General features: G+C 57.1%; 1 protein-coding gene across 2 annotated transcripts in view; it reads right to left on the bottom strand.

Moving 5' to 3' along the window:
- LRP1 (LDL receptor related protein 1) overlaps positions 1-19920 on the bottom strand; it is an 81928-nt gene that overhangs the window by 18742 nt on the left and 43266 nt on the right. For both annotated transcript variants that reach the window (XM_042992574.1, XM_042992575.1), the window contains 28 exons: positions 19639-19821; positions 19004-19204; positions 17642-17887; positions 17229-17426; positions 15771-15975; positions 15423-15587; positions 14527-14771; positions 14169-14300; positions 13632-13859; positions 13205-13379; positions 13022-13116; positions 12673-12822; positions 12429-12569; positions 11927-12061; positions 10197-10328; positions 9800-9934; positions 9469-9598; positions 9201-9327; positions 8628-8779; positions 8406-8530; positions 7733-8110; positions 6210-6399; positions 2738-2942; positions 2155-2347; positions 1281-1406; positions 941-1069; positions 544-663; positions 218-331 (listed from right to left, as the gene is read on the bottom strand). In XM_042992574.1, coding sequence (XP_042848508.1) covers positions 218-331; positions 544-663; positions 941-1069; positions 1281-1406; positions 2155-2347; positions 2738-2942; positions 6210-6399; positions 7733-8110; positions 8406-8530; positions 8628-8779; positions 9201-9327; positions 9469-9598; positions 9800-9934; positions 10197-10328; positions 11927-12061; positions 12429-12569; positions 12673-12822; positions 13022-13116; positions 13205-13379; positions 13632-13859; positions 14169-14300; positions 14527-14771; positions 15423-15587; positions 15771-15975; positions 17229-17426; positions 17642-17887; positions 19004-19204; positions 19639-19821 — 4755 coding nt within the window. The remainder of the gene's footprint in view (positions 1-217; positions 332-543; positions 664-940; positions 1070-1280; positions 1407-2154; positions 2348-2737; positions 2943-6209; positions 6400-7732; positions 8111-8405; positions 8531-8627; positions 8780-9200; positions 9328-9468; positions 9599-9799; positions 9935-10196; positions 10329-11926; positions 12062-12428; positions 12570-12672; positions 12823-13021; positions 13117-13204; positions 13380-13631; positions 13860-14168; positions 14301-14526; positions 14772-15422; positions 15588-15770; positions 15976-17228; positions 17427-17641; positions 17888-19003; positions 19205-19638; positions 19822-19920) is intronic.

Raw genomic sequence — 19920 nt, 5'->3', positions numbered from 1 at the left:
GTTTTAGAAAGTCGCACGGTGTCCTTCAGGGGAGGGGGTGCTGTCCACCCCTTCCACTCACAGGGAGCCCAGGCCTGGGGCGGGGGCCACACAGGCTGTGAGGGTGACAGAGGCCGCCACGTGGGCCAAAGGGATGGCAGGGAGGAGCCCCAGGCAAGAGGCAAGGGAGCGAGACGGGAGAGAGACTACGAGGCACCCAGGCAGGGGTGTCACTCACTGCAGTTCATCTCATCGGAGGCGTCCTCACAGTCCACAAACTGGTTGCAGCGGCTGGAGTTCCCAATGCAGGTGCCATCCCGGCAGCGGAATTCTCCCACTCCGCAGGCTGTCTCTAGAACAGCACCCACCCCCAGACCATCAGGCCACAGTTTTCCACGTTGGGGGCAAGAGACCCCAGGCCAGAGCTCCTGGCCCAAAGCACCTGCCCAGGCCCACCGTGGAGCACGCTGAAGCAGACCCCATGGGGCCTGGGAACCAAAGCTCAGCAAGGGCGGGGCGTGGCAGAGGTGGGGGTCTGAGGGCCAGGTCCCGGGTCCCACTCACTGTTGCAGGGAATCTCATCCGAGCCGTCCCCACAGTCGTCCGCCCCGTTGCACCACAGCATGTTGGACACGCAGCGCCCGTTGTTACACTGTCGGAAAGTCTTCTTGCAGCGGCGTGAGTCTGCGGACAGACGGGGAGCGGGCCAGCAGTCAGCGGCAGCGACAGGGGAGGCGCTGCCTCTGATGAGACGTCATGCATTTGTTCCCTTGACAAACTGCTCAGGGGCTGGCACAGGGCTAGCGGCGGTTCTGCCCTTCAGGACAGCTGTGGAGTGGGTCACGGAGCTTTGCTCCCCTCACTCCCACACCCTGCCCCACTGGGGGCTGAGGCGGTCGACTCTGGAGGCCAGGGGTAAGGGAGGAGGGTTGGGGCACAGAGGCTGGAGGAGGCGCCTTACTACAGTAGGATGGCTTCTCGTCAGACTTGTCCTTGCAGTGGGAGACACCGTCACAGGTCAGGCTGAAGTTGATGCACTCGCCGTTGGCACACTCGAACTCATCTTGTGCTCGGCAAGAGGAGTTCACAGCTGTGGGGGCGATGTGGAGGGAGCTTCGTAAGCCAGGGTCCTGCGGCCTCGAATGTCTCTACCCCTGTCCCCCAGAACTGAGGTCATCCTCAGTTTCTCCTAGATAAAAGTTTTCACGAGGGTGGGCTACTGGAGTCTAGGAGGAGATGGTCCCCAGTGTGTGCCCAGGGTCCCCCCACCAGTGTCTGTCCTCCGTCATTCCCTCTCTCACCCCGGCAGGTGAGGTCCTCTTGGAGGATGCGGCCCCCTCGGCAGGAGCAGTTGACATGGCCTTGGTGAGTGAGCAGACATAGGTCTTGGCAGCCCCCGTTGTTGACGCGGCAAGGGGAGAGCTCACCTGAAACAAGGACAGAGGACAGCGGGCTAAGAGTGTCCCCAGTTGTACACACACAAAATGCCCACACCCATTCACATAGCTTCACTGAGCTTCCTAGCCCTGGCCCTGGCACAATGGCACATGGCTGGGGGAGCAGAAAATGTGCTAAGGCAGGGCCAGTGGGAGTATTGGGGCTGGGGCTGAGGTTGAGGGTGTGTGTGCTCTTGGGGCGGGGGGTGACGTGGGCTTCGCCATGTGCTTTGAGGAGAGTCAAGTCGAAGGAGCCTAGTGGTGGGGCCTTGGAGTATGTGTGAGAGGCATGGAAAAGCTGTGGATCTGTATGGGGCCCCTCGGCCAGGCAGGCCCAATGTGGGAGCGTCTCTGTGCACACGCACGTGCACGCAGTGTGGGGTAGGCAGAGCCTGGGGCGCATGTGTCTGATCAGGCTCTGGGAGCGTGTGTGGTTCTTGGGGGGAAGAATGGCTAGGGCATGTGCTGGGGTGTCAAAGATTCAGGTGAGACCAGCTGTGGTGTGCTACGAGGGTGCATACGTGTGCACGCACACACAGATGTCTTGAGGGAGCTGGAGTAGAGGGGTGTTGGTGTTTTGGGTTTCTTGGGGGTGAAAGTGTGTACACTTGTGTGTCTGCATGTGGAGGCTGTGGGAGAACAGGACCAGGGTGTAGTGTGTGTGTGTGTGTGTGTGTGTGTGTGTGTGTGCTGGCACCAGGGGCAGGAGAGCAAGGCTGGTGGTAGTGGCCCCACTCACAGCTGTTGGTGTCATTGGCCACGGCGATGATGCCCATGGGCTGCTGGGGGATGTCCACACGCAGCAGCTTCATGTCACTGCCCACGTACTTGTTGGCCCGCTGCACAGCCCGCCGCACCCAGTCGGTCCAGAAAATGTGCTCCCCGTACACAGCCAACCCGAAGGGGTGGACTGGCTCGGACTTCAGGATCACCTGTGGCGACAGCACTAAGCCCGTCACAGGTAGGCTCAGGCCTCTGGCCCCAAATCCAACCCCCTGCAGCTGGCCCCAGGGGTGGGGGTGCCTGGCCTTGGCCGAGATCCCTGGACACAGTTGCAGAATGGGAAGACCTGCAGGGGAATCTTGCCATGTCCTCATTTAATTGATGAGGAAGCCACGCCCGGACAGGATGAGGGCTGCGCAAGGCCACACAGCTAAGCGGCAGTGTCAGTGCCTCATTCTCCTCCCAAATCTTCCCACCATGTGGCTTCCCTTTCTGTTGCTCCGTGCCCAGGCAATCTCCATTTTGGCTGGCCAGCCATCCCCTGACCCCGGATCCTAGCCTGCCCAGTGCCACCTGTTCCATCTGCCCCACAGACTCACATAGCGGTGGGAGCCGTCATACTCGCAGCGCTCGATCTTGTCTAGGGTGGCATCGGAGAAGTAGAGCTTCTCGGCACGGTGGTCAATGGCCAGGCCATTGGGGGTGCGGATGTCCTTCTCGATGAGAGTCAGGACATTGGCCCCCGACAGGGCCGCCCGCATGATGCTGGGGTGCTGCTCGTTCCAGTTGGTCCAGAACATCAGGCTGGGGGAAGACAGGGACACGGGGATCAGGACTCAAAGCCAGGGAGTCCACCGTGGAGGGCCCAGGCTGGGGCAAGGAGTCAACCAGAACCTGAGGGTCAGCCAGGGTGGGAACTAGATCCCAGCACAGCAGGCCACCTCACAGCCACCCAGGCCAACACAGCCCCGGTGCCCAGGAAGGGCCCAGCTGCTGCATAGTCGGTGCGTGTGTATGTGTGCACACGTATTTCTCAGTGTCTGTGAAACGGCCATCTGTGTTTACTGAGAGACAGTGTAGCCAAGTAAGTCAGGTTCTGGGTTCCCATTCTGGCTCCACGACGTACAAGTTAGGAACCTCAGCAAGTGACTTAACTTCTCTGTGCCTCAGTTTCATCCTCCATGAGGTGGGGATAACACTATTACCTGCCTCATAGAGTGGTTTAAGGGTTAAAAGAGTTAATATTCATCTAGTGACAGCTGGTAGATGCCACATGAGTATTTCATATTATAGTAAAACCTTGGTTTGTGAACGTATTTCGTTCCAGAAACATGCTCGTAATCCAAAGCACCCGTATATCAAAGTGAATTTCAAGAACGCTTGGCTCAGTTCTGATCATGTGACATTCATCCCAGCTCTGCTCCTTCCAAGCTCTGACCTTGAACCAGCCTCTCGTTTCTACACCTTGGCCTCCTCTCAGTAAAGGAGGTGGTAAGATCGGGCCTTGCCTGTGCTCCTTTTGGGGGTGGTGAGGCTCCAGAGATGGGTGCGGATGACTTCAGGGCTGGTCAGGCACTACACTAGGTGTGACAGTGTGGTTTTCAGACCACCTGCATTGGATCTTGATTCCTGGGTCCTCTGTCCCAGATATTCTGGGGCCAGGGAACCAGCACTTTCCAGCACTCCCCAGGCAAGCTTCATACACCCTGGAGTTTGAGAATCATCTAGCTACATCTGTTCTCTGGCTGTCTCATAGGACCTACCCCTGCCTCCCCACCCCACTGCATGCTTCCATGCCCTCTGCCCTCTGCTGCTCTGGACGCAGAGTTGTCTTCTGGCTGGCTGGCTGGTGGACCTGTCTCCTCAAACCTCTCCAGGTCTCTTTTTAACACCCCCTCCACAGCCTCTCCAGCACATTTGAGCTATGGCCTCCTGCCACTATGCTTCCACTTAGGGAGGTGCTGGCTATCCCCAAGCCACTGGGAGCTCTTGAGGATAAGTCTCTGATTTTAAAGGCCCCCATCCTGGGGGGAGGGGTGGGGTTCTGGATGGGGGTTCTTGGAATCAGAATGGGAGTTTGGATGGTGGCACGACGCCATCAAGGATGGTGGCATCTGTCTCTGGCTTCCATAAGAGAAATGGGTATGCCAGGGACAGCTGCTAGAATCATCCTCCCTGCTTTGTGGGTGCCCAACCAGGGACTTCGATGTCCTCAGGTAGAGCCCAGTTCACTCTGCAGTGGGAAGTGGCTTTCCTTCTACCATGACAAACTGTTATATGTGGAAGAATGACATGTCCTACAACTGAGGATTTCAGGTTTGGTAAAACCACTCCCCAGGAAGTGGCTGGCAGGGAAGGGCAGGGAGAAGGGGCTGTCCTGAGGGGCAGGCTGTCAGCAGCCAGAATTGGGAGCAACCTGGGAACTGGGGCCAACTGTAGGGGAGGCTCAGCAGGAGGTCCCTGCCCCTTTCATCACACTGGCCCCCCCCAATTCCTCCAAGGCACTCGCTCCTTCTGGCCAGGACAGGGCCTCTCCCAGACAGTTCAGCTCTTTCTCCTGCACCCTGCCCTGGATTTACTTCACCCCTGTCATCCTCCAGACCTCAGCTCAGCTGGGTGTCCTCGAGGACACATTCCTTGATATCCGGCCCAGGTCAGGTCCTTCTTACACACTCCTAAAGCTCCCTGCAGCCTCATGGCTAGCATCAAATATGCCTGAGGCAGAGCCAATTTCCATCTCACCCTCCCCTTGATCCTCAGCACATCGTTGGTTCCCAAAAGCCATTTGCTGAGCCTAGGCTCAGAGCAAAGGAATTTGGTGGGCAGCCATGAAGGAGCTTCTGAAGTCACAAAGCTCCACCATCTCTGGATTGGGGGTGGGAGGCAGGCAGGGGTGCCCAGGAGCATCACCCTTCCACGGAGGTTCCAGGCCCATAAGGGACAGGCCCTGAGGCCAGCCCAAGACAGGTAAAGTTACCAAGGGTCGCAGAGGGCAGATAGGATCTTTGTCATGAGCCAGGTACATGCAGGACAGGGTGAGGCAGGCCAGGGACAGAGGACCCTTGTGCTGGTCTGCGGGGCCAGGCAGGCTGGGCTGGGGCTGGCCTCGAGTGATATCAGGCTAAGGAATCTAGGTTTAGTCGGTACACTCACCATTTCTAAGTAGCTGCTTTTGGGTTTTGTTTGTCCCTTAGTTTCCTAGCAAAGCTTTGGGAAAACATTCCAAGTGCTGCTGAATTCTGGGGAAAACAGTTTTGCTTACGTGTGGGCCAGGATTTCTAAGGGGAGGAGGTGGTTCACTAGAGGCCCACACAGTGGGAGTGGGGGCTGCCCCTACAGGAGAACAGGGCAGGTGGAGACCAGGGGCAAGCACCACCTCCAGGTATTTCCTCCCAGGTTCTCCTGACTCATGCTCTGGACTGCCTTGCAACCTAAGCCTTGCTTCCAGGGCCCTCCCCAGGCCTGCTTCTGCTCACAAGAGCCCTTTGATCGGGCATGGGGGAGTCTCCTCACAGTCCTTCCCCGCCTACAGCACTCCTTCCTTTGGCTCTTGCTCAAAGCAGTGCCCTGTGTCTGGGCCATCCTTCCCTGGCCTTTCCACTTCTAGGTCCTGTGCCAACCTGCCGCCTCTGTGGGGCCTCTTGGTCATCACCGGTCTCCATGCTTCCCAGCACTATGATTTCTCTCCTCAGCTAGGTCAAAGCTTCCAGGCAATAAGCGTTCAGTGAACAGTCTTGGCCTGAAGCTTGGAGTCTCAGAAACACAGAGGACCTACTATGTGCCTTGAACATTGCTTTCTGATGAATGAATCGACTAATCACTGAGCCAGAATTGTCCTTCACAACCCCCCCCCGCCCCGCCCCGATCCTCTTCTTGGTTCAGGCACCTGAAATATTATTGTCCTATTACAGATGAGGAAACTAAAGCTCAGACAGTTCAGACAGCTGGTCTAAGGTCATGGCAAGGAAGTGGCTGATCTCAGGTGAAAGCCAGCCTCTCCTGCTGCTTCACCCCCACCCGGGGCTGCCCGGAGTGGTTTCTGCCACCCACTCCCTACACCCAGTAGCTCACTTCTGACACTCGTCCAGCACAAAGGCTCGTGGGTGGTCGTCTCCAGACATAGTAATGACCGTCTCACGCTCAAAGGCCCCTGGGCGGGTCTGGTCTACTGTGTGGCGGGTGATGGTGGATGTTGTGTAGCTTGTCCAGTAGAGAGTGTCCCAGCCACGGTGATAGGCCAGGCCCTCCACAGAGCCCACATCTGCAAGGAGACAGGAGTAGTCATAGGTCGGGATGGAGCCAGAGAGCAGAGCCGAAGGGGCAACCGGGGCATGAACTCAGGGGGAAGGCCTGGAGCACCCGTTCCTCTGGCATATGGGGGCGCTGGAAGGGGATATGTGGGAGCTGAGGAGCATATGGAGGCACAGCCCTTGGCACCCCAGCCCTCCTGTCCTTCCCTATTTTCTACCCAAATGATCCATGGCCCATCTCCCTGACCCTTCTTCCTGCTTCTCCCCACAGCTGGGTAGAATTGGCTTTATGGATTTTAGTAAATCACATCTGACTTGGGCTGTACAGGGTGGGAGCTTCCTGCTTAACAAGGCCAGAACTGGATTGATTCTCATAGACATCCCAAACTCAGGTTAAAGAATTAAGTGCACAATGGGTAGTGGAACCATAGCCTAAGGGGATTTTAGTGGCCTCTAGCTGTATGTCGCTGTGGTTGCCAGAGGCTGCATTAATAGAAGTACTGTAGCTTAAACAATGGCCTGAAGGGAGGGGACAGTTCTTGCCAGTCTCTCCTGATCAAGTTACAATCACAGGGTATCTAGTTTAGCTTTGGACACATTTTTAGACAGGCACGGGGACTGGACTGTGTGGAGCAGGAAATGTCCAGAGGAGGGTCAAAGAACAGATCTATGTTTATCATCGCTGTATACCAGCCACTAGAATAGTGTCTGGCAGGTCTCCGTGGCCAGAGTGAATGAATAACTGAACAAACGAGTCAAAAGACCAGGGGGGTATCCAGCCTGGAGAAAAGAAAACTGTAAGTGGAACAAAACAGCACTTTTCACAGAGCTGAAGGGCTGTCCTGGGGTGACGGCTCTAGCACCCACTGGTCTCTGTGGGGTGCACATGACACCTGGGCTGAGCTAAGCGTTCATACCTACGGTTCAGGTGATCCTGTCTCATTATGCAGATGAGAAATCTTGGACAGCACAGGACAAGTGCCTGAAATCCTGTGTCTTGGGTTGAACCCAGCCTGTCTCTGCAGCCTGTGCTGTGAGCACTGGACACACAAAGGAGGGTTTTGGCTTATTCTGTGCAGCCTGGGGGCAAACTAGGATCAGAGGGGGAAGCGAGAGGGGGGCCAAGTGTGACTCCAAATGAGGAGAAACTTTCAAGTAAGTATAATGGGTGCAGTGTGATTTGCTGGCTACTTGTCAGGGACGCAGTCACAGCTGGGATTCAGATCTGGGGCGGAGTGGGCTGGCTGATGTCTGAGGGCTTTTCTACCCTGAGTCGGTGCTGGTCCTCTGCACAGCCCCCTACCCCCCTCCCCCCTTCCTGGGCAGATCGGGGTCTGGGCTCACTCTCCACAATGGTGATCCTCCCCGAGCCATCGTCATTGATCCGTTGGATGTTCCCAAAGTGGATGTCGCTGAAGAAGATGCGATTGGGGGTGCCCGGGGAGGTGCCTGCTCGGTAGTCAAAGGCCAGAGCGATGACATTCTTCATGTGCTCAGGATCCTCAAAGGGTTGCACGGGTGCATTGAGGTTGCGCTCATCAGACAGGTGGATGCTCTTGAGGATGGTGCGCTCTGAGTAAAGCAGGTAGCCCGCGTACTCCCGGCACGACGCCCCGTCTTCAGCCAGCATCCCGTGGGCGCAGGCACACGCCCGCTGCCCCCCGCCCCGGTACAGGCACAGCTGCTGGCACCCGCCATTAGCCACTGCACACACGTTGGTACCTGGGGGGAGGGCATGGGAAGGAGGTGGTTATGGAGGGCAGGGCCCACCTTGGGAAAAGGCTCACCGGTGCCTCTGGACTCTCAGCCAAGGTGGACGCTCTGGTTGGTGCACTGCTCTGCCTCAGCAACTCGGCACCCAAACCCATCCTTGAGCTCCTCAGCCCCTCTTCACCCCCCTCAGGTCTCTGGAGCCGCTGGAAAGTGTCCCTGTGGGTTCAGCATCTCTCCTGGCCCCTCTCGGTCTGAGAAATCACCCTGTGTGCCTCTCCTGCCTGGCCCAGAGCCCCAGCCTCACCTTTCTGCCGGTCCCGGTTGAAGACTTTGATGTCTTTGAGCTGGACGCCGATGCCTGTTCTCAGGGGCACCGAGTCTGTGGCATTGTCTTTACTCCCACGCTTGATGGAGCCATTGGCGTGAGTCCTAGGGGAAGGGAAGGCCAGGCCGTGAGCGGGGCATCGACAGAGGTCAGGAGGGAGGGAAAGGATGCCAGGGAGAAGACCAGGGCAGAAGGCCTCACCTGTCACTCCAGTAGATGAAGTCCTCAAACACAGACACTGAGAACATGTCCATATTGTTGCTGGACAGAACCACCTCACGGTTCTCACCCGTCTCCAGGTCGATCCGCTCGATCTTGTCTGTCCGGGCATCGCACCAGTATAGCTTCCCATCCTATAGGCCAGAGGCATGCACCTCACCTCCAGTGCCCAGCACTCTACACCAGCCCCAGTGTCCTGGGCAGCAGGGCTGTCCCACTCACCCCTGCCTCTCGTATCTTTCTCCTCCTTTCTCCATATCCTCCCTGCCCTCTGACCTGCTGATATGCCGACCCTTCTAGACATGCCTTCAGTCCTCACTTCTGAGTGACAGCACACCCTCTCCCCCATCTCTAGGGCGGTAGGAGTCCTACTCTGGGTTGGGAGCTGGGCCAGAAGACCGCAAGACCTATCCTGGGTCCATATCTCCCCACCGAATGGGGGGTTCACCATAGGGAGAGTCTATTGGAAGCAGAGTATAGGGTAAGGGGAGCCTCCCCCCCACAGCATGGGGTCCAGATATCCCGAGGGCTCCAGGGCCAAGCCTGCATTCAAACCTGATAGTCCACCGAGATGCCATTGGGCCAGCTGATGCTGACATTAACCAGCACAACTCGCTCAGTACCATCTAGCCGAGACCGCTCGATACGTGGATACTGGCCCCACTCAGTCCAGAACAGATACCTGTGGGGTGGAGGAGGCAGAAGTGGGGTGTCAGTCCCCAGACCATGGAGGAGAGAGGGTCTCATAAGTGTGGGCTGTGGAAAGTGACCAAGCCAGAACCAAGCCAGGGCTGGGAACTGGACAGCCTGTCCAGCTTCTCACCCCTTCTCTGGGTGGACAGTGATGGCTCGGGGCTTATCCAGACCCTGGGAGATGACCACGTAGCGGAAAGAGCCATTGAGCCTGGCGACCTCGATGACATCAAAGCCTTGGTCTGTCCAGTAGATGTTGCCTGAGGAGGGAGTGAGTGGGGATTAGGGGGTTGGGTGGGAACACATGCACCTGGTCCCCTTCTAGCCCCTAGATCCCTGCTGCTCCCCCATCCGTTCCTGCCTAGTCCTTCTCCTCAGACTCCTGAGATCCCGCTTCTCTCCTCCAGGCCTCCACCCTACCTGGAGGCCCACAGCCCGCCCAGGGCCCTCTCATGGCTCACCTGCGATCCAGTCCACTGCAATGCCCTCCACGCGGCCAATGCCATTGGTCACCACATCCTCGCGCCATGTCTGGTCTCGCTTAGCCCGGCTAATGGTACTTAGGCCCATGTCCACCCAGTAAATGGTGTCATTTTCTGGAGATAGAGGAGCCAACGTTGGGATGCCCAACAAGGCAGGGGAAAGGTGGAGGGTCAGAATCAAATGGCAGTCAAAATAGAGGTGAGTGCTGGGGGTGGGGGAGGCAGTGGCACGGGGGTTGGAAGGGAAACTAGAGCAGGGTAGGGGGAGCTGTGATATCTCCCCCTCCAGCTGTAGTCAGGCTGACTCTCACTGGGCTCCCAGAGCACACTACCCTCAAAGTAACGTCCCACTCTCTCCCGCCACCAAATCACTCACCAGCATGGAAATCAATGCCGACAGCCAGGGAGGTCCCCGACACTGGGACCAGGGCATCTGACTTATCATTGGGATCCAAGGGGATTCCCCGGATTCCCTCGTGCACAGAGTACAGGAGAAAGGAGCCCACACCTGAAACACAAGGATACTTCAGGCCTGGGTCTCGCTGACACCCCCTTTAAACTTGGGCTCTGTCACTCTGAGTATCTTCTTCCAGACATCATGCCTTCCCCTTCAACACACAGATAAACACACCTGAGCCTGAGGCCTGCAGCTTGGGCTGGGAGGTCACCTGGCTGGTGGGTGGTGGGGGTGGGAAAGGAGAGCAGCTCTGGGGAACCACCTGCAAGACTACTATCCCCCACTAGAGGGCAGAAGAGACCTGGACTTCTCTCCCCAAAAGGGGCCCTGCAGTTCAACTTCACTCCATACAACCCAGCACCCCCAAAAGCTGTTAGGAAGAACCTGGGGAGTTTCAGACAAGGCAATGAAACCAGATGACTCCTAAATGGAGACTTCCACCTTAGTTTCCTCTTTGTCCTCCCCATTCTGGTCTCTGCCACACACTCTCAAACACCTAAGACTCAATATCCTTGACATCTCATTCCTGAGTCTTAATTCTGTTTTCCCATTTCTTTTGAGGTGCCACTATCCACATGAGCCAGAATCCTCCACTGCCTCTGCCCCATGATACACTGTGTCCCCAGATGAATCCCCCAGGGGGCTCTGGTTTCTCAGGCTCCTTGAAAAAAAGGATTCATAGTCAAGGGAGTTTGGGGAAACCCCAAACATTAGTCTCCTCTTGAAAAATCCTCAGTGCAGATGAACATACTCAAGACTCTGAGAAGTTCTGCAGCAAAAAACACTTAAACTTTGTTCAACCCAGTGTTTCTTTCTGTAACATCTACCCACATCAAAGAGGGAGGTTCCCAGGAGCGCACTTTGAGAAGTGCTGTCCTGGGGCAAACTCATAAATCAGTCAGCAAGTTCTTGTGAAATGTCTCTGAGTCTCATCCCTTCTCTTAAACCCAGCCGCTAAGCCCCATCTCTTAACACTGGGCTCACTCTAATAGCCTCCTAACTGGTCTAACTGCCTCGGTTTCTCCCTCCCCCACCCAGCCGGCTCTCTGCCGCCAGGTTAATCTGCCCCAAACACCACTTTCCAGGCACTCCTGGCTGAGAACCCACAGGAGGCCCGCCCTACCTCACAGCCATCACCTCTGACACCCCCCACAGTCTGCCCACCACTCAGGCTTGGCGCCTCAGGGCCTCTGCACATATCCTCGAATTGCTCTGGACCCAGTGCCTAACTTATTGTCCCTTCCCCTTTGATCCATGCACTTAAATCCTACTTGTCCTATAAAACCCAGCTCACAGCACATCTTTTCCATGAAGCTGGCCCTGGCGCTGCCTGCTGACATCTATTTCTCTAAAATCCTACTGCAGACACTGGATAGCCACTTCACGGTCCAGTTTCCCCTACGCGTTAGCCCCATCTCTGATGAAGACCGCAGAGCACAGGGACAGGGACTTCTGCCCCTAGCCTTCCCTGTAGTACCCTGCACAACGGGGGCTTACTAAGCATCTAACCCAGAAGGCACTTCACAATACATGATGAATGCAGTTCCTGTCCTCAAGGTGAGAGGAGGAAGGTGGGGCTGTGGGGTAGGAGGGGTCAGAGCTGGAGACTTGGGCCACGGTGGGGGGCAAGATGGTGATGGGGCACTGACCCTCGCAGGCCTGCTGGCCACTCCGGAGGCTGTAGCCGGCCGTGCACATACAGGAGCGGGTCGACTCTGATGTGGGCAGGCAGAGCTGGGAGCAGTCACCGTTGTTGACACTGCAGGGGTTGGTGCCCTCATGGTCTGGGGTGGGTAGGAGGCACAGAGAAAGGGTTAGGTAGACCTTCTCAGGACCTTAGTGTCGGGCTTGCACTGCTTAGGGAAAGGATAATCACCGCCTTCACCCTGGACCTTGTGGGGGTCACCACCCAACCCACACTCAGGTCTTTTGTCCTCCCAGGCCCTGGCTCTTGTGACCAGGGTGGCTGTAAGCTCATATGGTACCTCTGTGATGATGAGAAAGAGGAGACCCTCTGGGTGGTGAGTGGAGTCTGACCCGTGTTCACTCCCATTCACTTCCTTGCCCAGGGATTCCTACAGCTGCTCATGGCCACAGCCCTCACCCCTCTCTAGCCCACCCCCTGCCCGGGGCCCTGGCCCCCTGCCTCACCCAGCTGGATGCTCTCGTCGTAGACCTTCATGTGCATCACCAGGGTGGTGCTATTCCGCAGGACCACGGATTCTGAGCCATCAGCCTTATTGCACGTGCCCATCTTCTCTGACACCTGATCTGCCCACCACAGCTTGTCCCCTGGGGAGGCAGCAGGGGATGAGACCCTGGGGAGGGCCCCACCCCCAGGCCACCCCAGCCCAGCCTCTCTGATCCTGTCCCTACCCCCACCCAGCAGCCTCACCCATGATGGCCAGGGCAGTGGCCTTGCCCAGCTGGCTCCGCATGGCATCGATGACCTCTAGCCCACTCCCATCCAGGTTGCAGCGGCTGATGGTGTGGTTCCCAGAGCTGATCCAGTAGAGTTTGCTTTCAGGGAAGTCGATAGCCAGGCCTAGAAGAGGGGGGCGTCACTGCCACCAGAAAGTCTGGCACTCAGACTGGGGGCTGAGGGATGTGTGGTTTTGGAGGAGGAGGGTGACGACAAGCGCTAAGCTGGGAGTTCAGGAGACAGAGAGGTAATTGCGGGACCCTGAGGATCTCCTGGGTGGGGAATTAGGAAAGAGTGGTAGCATAGGCAGGACAAGCCGTACCCACAGGGCCCTTCTGGCCACTGAAGAGCAGGGTACGGTTGCTGCCATCCATGTTGGCCATGCTGATGTTGTCCCCATCAGTCCAATAGAGCTTCCTGGGAGGGTGGCAGGAAGGTAAAGTCAGACTCCTCTTTTCCTCCCGCCCCACACCCCATGCTCCCCGACCTTGGGCCCTGGACTGACCCACGCAAGGGGTGGACAACCAGGCCATGGGGCTGCTCCAGGCCCTGCACCACCGCATTCTTGAAGGAGCCGTCCAGCCGGGCCACGTTGATCTGCTTCTTGTTGCTGTCGTAGCTTGTCCAGAACAGGTTTCGGGACACCCAGTCCACAGCCAGCCCATGGGCATTTGGCAAGTCTGGGGGGCACAGTGGGGAGTTGGAGATTGGGTGTTTGCAGGGCATAGGTCGGGAGACTGTAGGAAGTGGGGGGCTGGTCTGGTTTTGGGGGGAATCAGGGTTGGGAAACCAGGGCTGGGGCATTGAGAAGGGAGAGGATTTGGAAAAGGAATATCAGGACTAAGGGGACCAGGGATGGGAGCAAGGGCTCGGTGGCGGGGTGGGGGTGGGGGGGCCACACCCACTGCAGGGGTCCAGGGCAAGGGCAGGACCTGCAGAGACGACAGTCTCCACGCCTGTGCCATTGATGAAGGCCCGTTTGATGGCTTGTGTCCGCACATCGGACCAGTAGACGCGCTGCTCGCGGGCATCATAGTCCAGCACCGTGACGTTGTCAATATCGGGCACCGTGAAAGAGATGATGTAGTTGTAGTAGGGGGCATCCAGGTCCACCCCTCGGATCTCCATCTGACGTGCGTACAGCAGGAACTTCTTAAACTCTGTGGGGCATGTGGCAGGTGACTGAGGGCAGCCCCTTACCTTCATGCTTCCCACCCACCCAGATTAGGGTCCCTCCCTCTTCTGGTTCCTTCCATCTGCTGATGGTCATTGGCTATCTGGAAGTGCCCCGATCGGGCTCCCTGTCTGAGTTCACACACCTTCTTACAGCCGTTGTGTCTGGAACCTCTCCCATCAGGTCCCTCCCAGCTGGGATGCTCTATCTTCACTTACAACTGGGAGCCTGGGTACCTGACACCTTCCCCTTCAGCCTCAGTTTACCAGTGGCTCTTGAGGGAGGGGCCTCCTACCATAGCACGTGGTGTTGTCCTTGTGGAGCTTCATGAGGTGGGGGCAGGCGCAGGAGACGGTCCGGTTGTAGTTGATGAGACACAGGTGGGAGCAGGGGCCTCGGCCCCCATTAGCCTCACAAGGATTAGGAGCTAGGGGTGGGGGAGGGGAGAATGGAAAATATCCTGTGAGTCGCTGGCCCCTGCCTGGCCTCTCTCACCTCGACCGCCCCCTCTTCACCTACTCTCACACGCCCTGTTCCAGCATCACCTGCCACCAGACTCTCCAGTCAGCAGACTGGCCCGTCCCCGCCATCCCTCATGCTCTCACGGCCCCCTCTTCTCCTAAGGCCTTCTAAAGAGGCTGCTGGCCCCTTACCCATGGGCTGCCGGGAGGGGTGGTACACCTGCAGATCAAAGGGCTGGGTATTGGTCCTCTGTACCACGGTGACATTGTGGCCGGTCCACTTGTTGGCCTTGGCCAGCGTGTTTGTCCGCCAGTCCGTCCAATACACCTCCCCCCCATACAGCGTCACTGCAAACGGGTGCGATAGGAACTCGTGTCCCCGAAGCACCTCCATGTGGCCGGAGCCGTCGTAACGGGCTGAGTAAATGGCATCTGACCTGAGAGCGTGGTCGGGGCAGAGTGAGGATGATGGCGGGGGCCATGCCCTGGCCCATCGCCCCCCCCCCGTTCTAGCACACTGGAGCAGTCCTTCCTCCCAGGCCTTGCTGGCCAGGGAAGGCAAACAGAACAACATGGAGTGAGAATCAGAGTGGTTTGAGGTCTAGGATCCCAGGTTTTGGATCCCGATTCCGACGCCCTGAATCTCTTGGCTCACTTCTCCATAGGGCCACAGTTAGCACACAGGGGCTTTTTTTTTTTGGTGAGGTTGGAAGAAGGTACCCACTCTGAGCAGACCAGTTAGAAGTTTGCCCTTCCCCTGGGTGGACGAAGTCCCCGAGCAGAGCACACAGGTTTGTGAGTGAGGACAGGAGGTTGCATTTTAGCCTTGCCCGCACCGGGGCCAGGCAGTCCTGGATGGGGTGACAGCCCTGCTTCTACCCTCTTCTCTCCACATCCATCCTCTCCCCTCTCCCCAACCCTCAGTCCTCTTACTGGGCCCAGCCCTTGGCCACCCCAGTTCTGGCTCCAGCTGCCTCAAGCGTTTTCACCACCCTTATCGCTGGTGAGCCCTGGGACTCCCAACCCCACCCTGCCTTGGGGGGAGGGGAAAGATGGAGGCGTCTGGGGGTGTGGTGGGGGGCAATGACCTGGCATCGATCCAGAGGATGCGCTTCTCCAGGTAGTCCACCGTGAGCCCGTTGGGCCAGCCGCCTGAACCTGTCTCCCGGTGGATGGTGCGTCGCCCGGCCCCACTCATGGAGGCGGCCTCGATGCGGGGCAGGCTGGCATCCCAGTCTGTCCAAAACAGGATCCTGGGAAATGGGGAGTGAGTCAGGGGGGGCCAAGGTCAAGGGCCTGGGGCGGGGCTGTTATAGGATCTTTGGTAAAGGGCAGAGGGGGTGAATAGCATTTGAAGAGATAGGTGTCCCTGACCCGGCTGAACAAGGCTTCAGAGGAGACCATGGGGCCAGAATAGGGCTGAGCAGGGTTCTCACCCATCCCGTGGATCCAGCGCGATTGCCCTTGGGTGCTCAATGTCACCAGCCAGGAGGGTGGTCCGAAGGGTCCCATCCAGCTTGGCCACTTCAATCTGGTCCAAGTTACTCTCCACCCAGTAGATGTTGCCTGCAATCCAGTCTACAGCCAGACCCTCGGGGGTGGCCAGGCCGTACTGAATCACCACCTCGAAACTAGTCAGGGCTGGTGAAGAGAAGGTCATGGGAGTGAAATCACAGTATAGTAGGACCACCCTCAACCTTGACACCTCTGCCAATACCTCTGATGCACCCTGGATACAACTGGGGTTCACAGACACCCTACTCTCCTCACCCAGGCCCCCTGCCCCTCCAGGAGGTCAAATAAGGAGAGAATAGGCCTAGCTTCCAGAACCCTGAGGAGGGGGAGGTCACAGCTTTCTTCTGCTTGCAGCTCTCTGAAGGGCTAACCCATGGGAGGAGGTCAGAGCAGAGGGTGGAGGCTTTGGGGGACAGATGCAGAATCAATATGAGGACAGAACTTTCTAGAAGTCACTTCAAAGACTGTCTTAAAGATTTTTCCCTGGAGATATCTATCTATATCTATATCTATATCTATATCTATATCTATATCTATATCTATATCTATATCTCTGTGTATATCATGTATAATTATATATACACATATAGATATAGATGATAGATATAAAATTATTTTCATAGTGTGAACATTATTACAATCTACTTAGCCATTCCCTTGTTGATGAACATTTAGGATGGTTCCAAGTTTTGTCTATAACAAACAATACAAACTCCTTTAGTAAAATGTGCTTCTTTCAAGTCTTTGCTCAGATGTCACCTTCTCAGAAGGCCTTCCTTGACCACCCCATTTAAAATGCCGACCCCCCATTCTCCCTACTCACCCCCTTTCCTCCTTTCTCTATATCCACACTGCTATCCCCTTCTGTTATATTCCACGTTGTACTCATTTGTTTATATCTGATGTCTCCTCTGGCATGTAAGCTCCCTGAGGACAGACATTTTGGCCTGTTTTGATCACTGCTGTCTTCCCAGGTCCAGGTGTATATGGCAGGTGCTCAATATGTGTGGAAAGATGTCTGTGATGGGTCAGGCTGCCTTTGGATCAAAGGCATGATTCAGGTACCCCATTCCTAAATGGCTTTTTCCTTTTAAGCCTGCAGTTCTAGGATTTGGGGAGCTCCAGACCATTCCAAAGAAAGGCTGATCATTTTGTTAATTATCAGGCTGGCAGCTTTGCTGACGATAATTACGGGGCGTCAGGAACTGAGACCCACAGCAAAATCTAACCCAATTAACGAGAGTGTGGGGGATGGGGGAGCTAGGGGCCTCTGCTTCAGGGTGGCCTGGATCTGGGCCTGTGGCTCCGAGTGCCCAGGTGCCCATTCTCTCTGAAGAGCACCCCGCATTAGTCCTGGGCCAGCAGAAGGGGGCTGTCACCTCCGTTGTCCAGCAGCTTCCCGCGGTAGATCTTGTCCTCCACCACATCAGTCCAGTAGAGGGCGCTCTGGCTGAGGTGGAAGTCCAGGGCGATGGTGTTGCGCAGACCGGGCACCAGAACGCTGTAGTCCCCTTTGTGAAGGTCGATGCGCCGGATCTCATGGCGGTTGGAGAAGATGATGAATGGCTTGAAGGGATCTGGGGAGGAGCGTGACAGGGGTCAGCACGAGGCTTGCTGCCTCAGAGCCGCCCTGTCCAAGAGCAGGCAGGGCAGGGTCTCTGTTGGCCCTGGGCCTGGTCATGGAGGGAAACCACAGCCTTTGGCATCCGGCAGCCCAAACCCAGCCAACTGAAGCTCAGGGGCCTGCCTCAGCCTGCCCAGCCTTCCCGGCCACCTTTCACCCGTGGTTCACCTAGGCTGCGGCAGCTCTCGCCATCCGGCTCCAGCACCCAGCCCTCGTAGCAGGAGCACTTCACGCTGAACTTGTTCTGGTCACACTTCTGGCTGCACTTGAGGTGCTTGGCACAGTAGCTCTGGATCTGGCAGGTGTGGTTGTCGGGCCCCAGCTCCATGCCCAGAGGGCACGAACACACAATGCCTTCACCAGGTGCCACCGAGCAGTTGTGGCTGCAGCCTCCGTTATTCAGAGAGCACTGGTCTGTGGTGTGGGCAGCAGGGGACAGGATCAGGGTCAGGATCCAGGAGGAGGCAGGATGACGGCCTGGCTGGGTCTCAAGTCCTGGGCAGCCCAGACAGAGCCCTGGCACCCTGCCCATAGCATCTTTCTTTTCCATTGCCAGCCAAGCCTCTGTCCCCGCGCTCCCTCAGGACCAGGATTGGGACCCCAGCACCCACCACGGGGGCCACCCTTCTCCTTTCCCTGAGGAACACCCTCACATCATGGATGCATCTAGTCTCTATTTTCTGGTCTCTTCTTGAGCCCATGGTGGGGGGCCCCAGCTTTCTGCCTCTCTCTGGGGGTTGCCCTTTTTTCCTCGATCTCTTCTGATTTGGGTGTGATTAGGGTGGGGTGTGGTAGGGAATGTCCTGCCAGGTTCTCTGACACACCCTGAGATCTGCCAGCCCTGACTGATGACCTGTCAGCAGTTCTCGGGCCGGTCCCAGCCTGCCTCCTCCCCCACTCCTCCCCCCTACAACAGATGCTCTGCCTGGCGTGGAGGAGACAGGCTGCTCTGCTCTGCTCCCCTCCCTGACCCCTATTTCTTTTGATCCTTGAATGCACAGCCTCCTTGCCCCACCTTCTCTCTCTACGGGCACTATCTGTCCTTGGGAACCCAGTTAAATCGCTGCCTCCTCTGGAAAGCCTGCCCCGACCACCTCAACACTCAACCCTGGTGTCTTCATCTTTAAAAGCAGCTCTGTGCTGTTCTCTGGTGGGTGTGAGTGAGGGTCTGTGATTGCAGGAAGTGGGTGCACTGCACTGTCTCCACAACACCTTAGGACCTCGGACCAGTTACTTAACCTCTCTGCCTCAGTTTTCTCCTCTGTCAGATGGAGATGATAACACTGTCCACCTCACAGGCTGTTGTATGGATTAAACGCGATAATAGCGTGGTGTGCTCAGCCCAGCCTCTTGCCGAGGCCAGTCTGAAACCAGTAAGGGTTGTTGGTAACTTCTTGGGGTGCTGCTTGCTCTTTCCCAGTCTGAGACCACTCCCCGATGAACTTGCCCCGTTCCACCTGTCCTCGAGACTCCTTACCCAGCCACCCTCCCCACTCCTCTCCTGGGGCCTTTGCTAGGCCTAATCCTCACCGCAGAGCTCTCCCTCGTCTGAGCCGTCTCCACAGTCGTCGTTGCCATCACACAGTTTGTCGGGGGGCAGGCAGACTGAGGTGTTGTTGGCGCAGGGGTGCGAGGGCGGCCTGCAGGCCAGGGACTCACAGTTCTCCTCATCCGAGTTATCTTCACAGTCACTGTCACCATCACACACCCAAGCTTTGCTGATGCATCGAGCTGAGGGGTGAGTGTAGTATGAGGGCAGGCCCGGGCAGGAGGGCTCTCCATGCCTTTCTTCCCAGACCCGATGGGTTTCTCTAATAGGGTCATGATTGTAATGCCTTGGGGTCCACTAGGAACATTGGAGGCCTTTTCTGTCAGATTCACAGAGGCAGCAAAGAAAGCAAGAATCTGCAGAGGGTGCTGAAGCTCAACTCTGGTGAGGGTTTTGGTTTCCAGGGCCTTTAGTGCAGGCCCTGGCCCCTTACGAAGCTTCCCCCATGCATCACGCACAAGCTTTTTCTGTGTGGCCCTTTGCCTCACCATGTCCCCACCCCCAGCCCCCGCAGCATAGCGCTGTCTCCCTCGCCACTCCTTTGCCACTGCCTCTCAATATGGTCTCCTTCTGTCCGTGTTGCCCCAGTCAGGCTCCTGCCCCTCCTTCTTTTTACCGGAGTCCTTGCAGCCAAACTTGACATTGGGGTCACAGACGTGGGTCACTCCCTCACAGCTCTTCTCATCACTGGAGTCCATGCAGTCAGTGTCTCCATCACAGCGCCAGCGCAAGGGAATGCACAGACCATCCAGTCGGCACTGGAACTCATCATTGTGGCAGCCACCGGGAGGCCGTGTGGCTGCAGGGGGACAGAGGGAGGGCAGGGGGGGTAGGGGCTCCACGTCAGCCATTCCCATGTGTGCCTTCCCAATCCCCCTCCTGTTCTGCCCAGTCCAGA

Source organism: Panthera tigris, chromosome B4 (assembly GCF_018350195.1).
Source record: "Panthera tigris isolate Pti1 chromosome B4, P.tigris_Pti1_mat1.1, whole genome shotgun sequence".
In the NCBI taxonomy this organism is placed as follows: Eukaryota; Metazoa; Chordata; class Mammalia; order Carnivora; family Felidae; genus Panthera; species Panthera tigris.
This window is presented reverse-complemented; position numbering and strand designations above follow the sequence as displayed.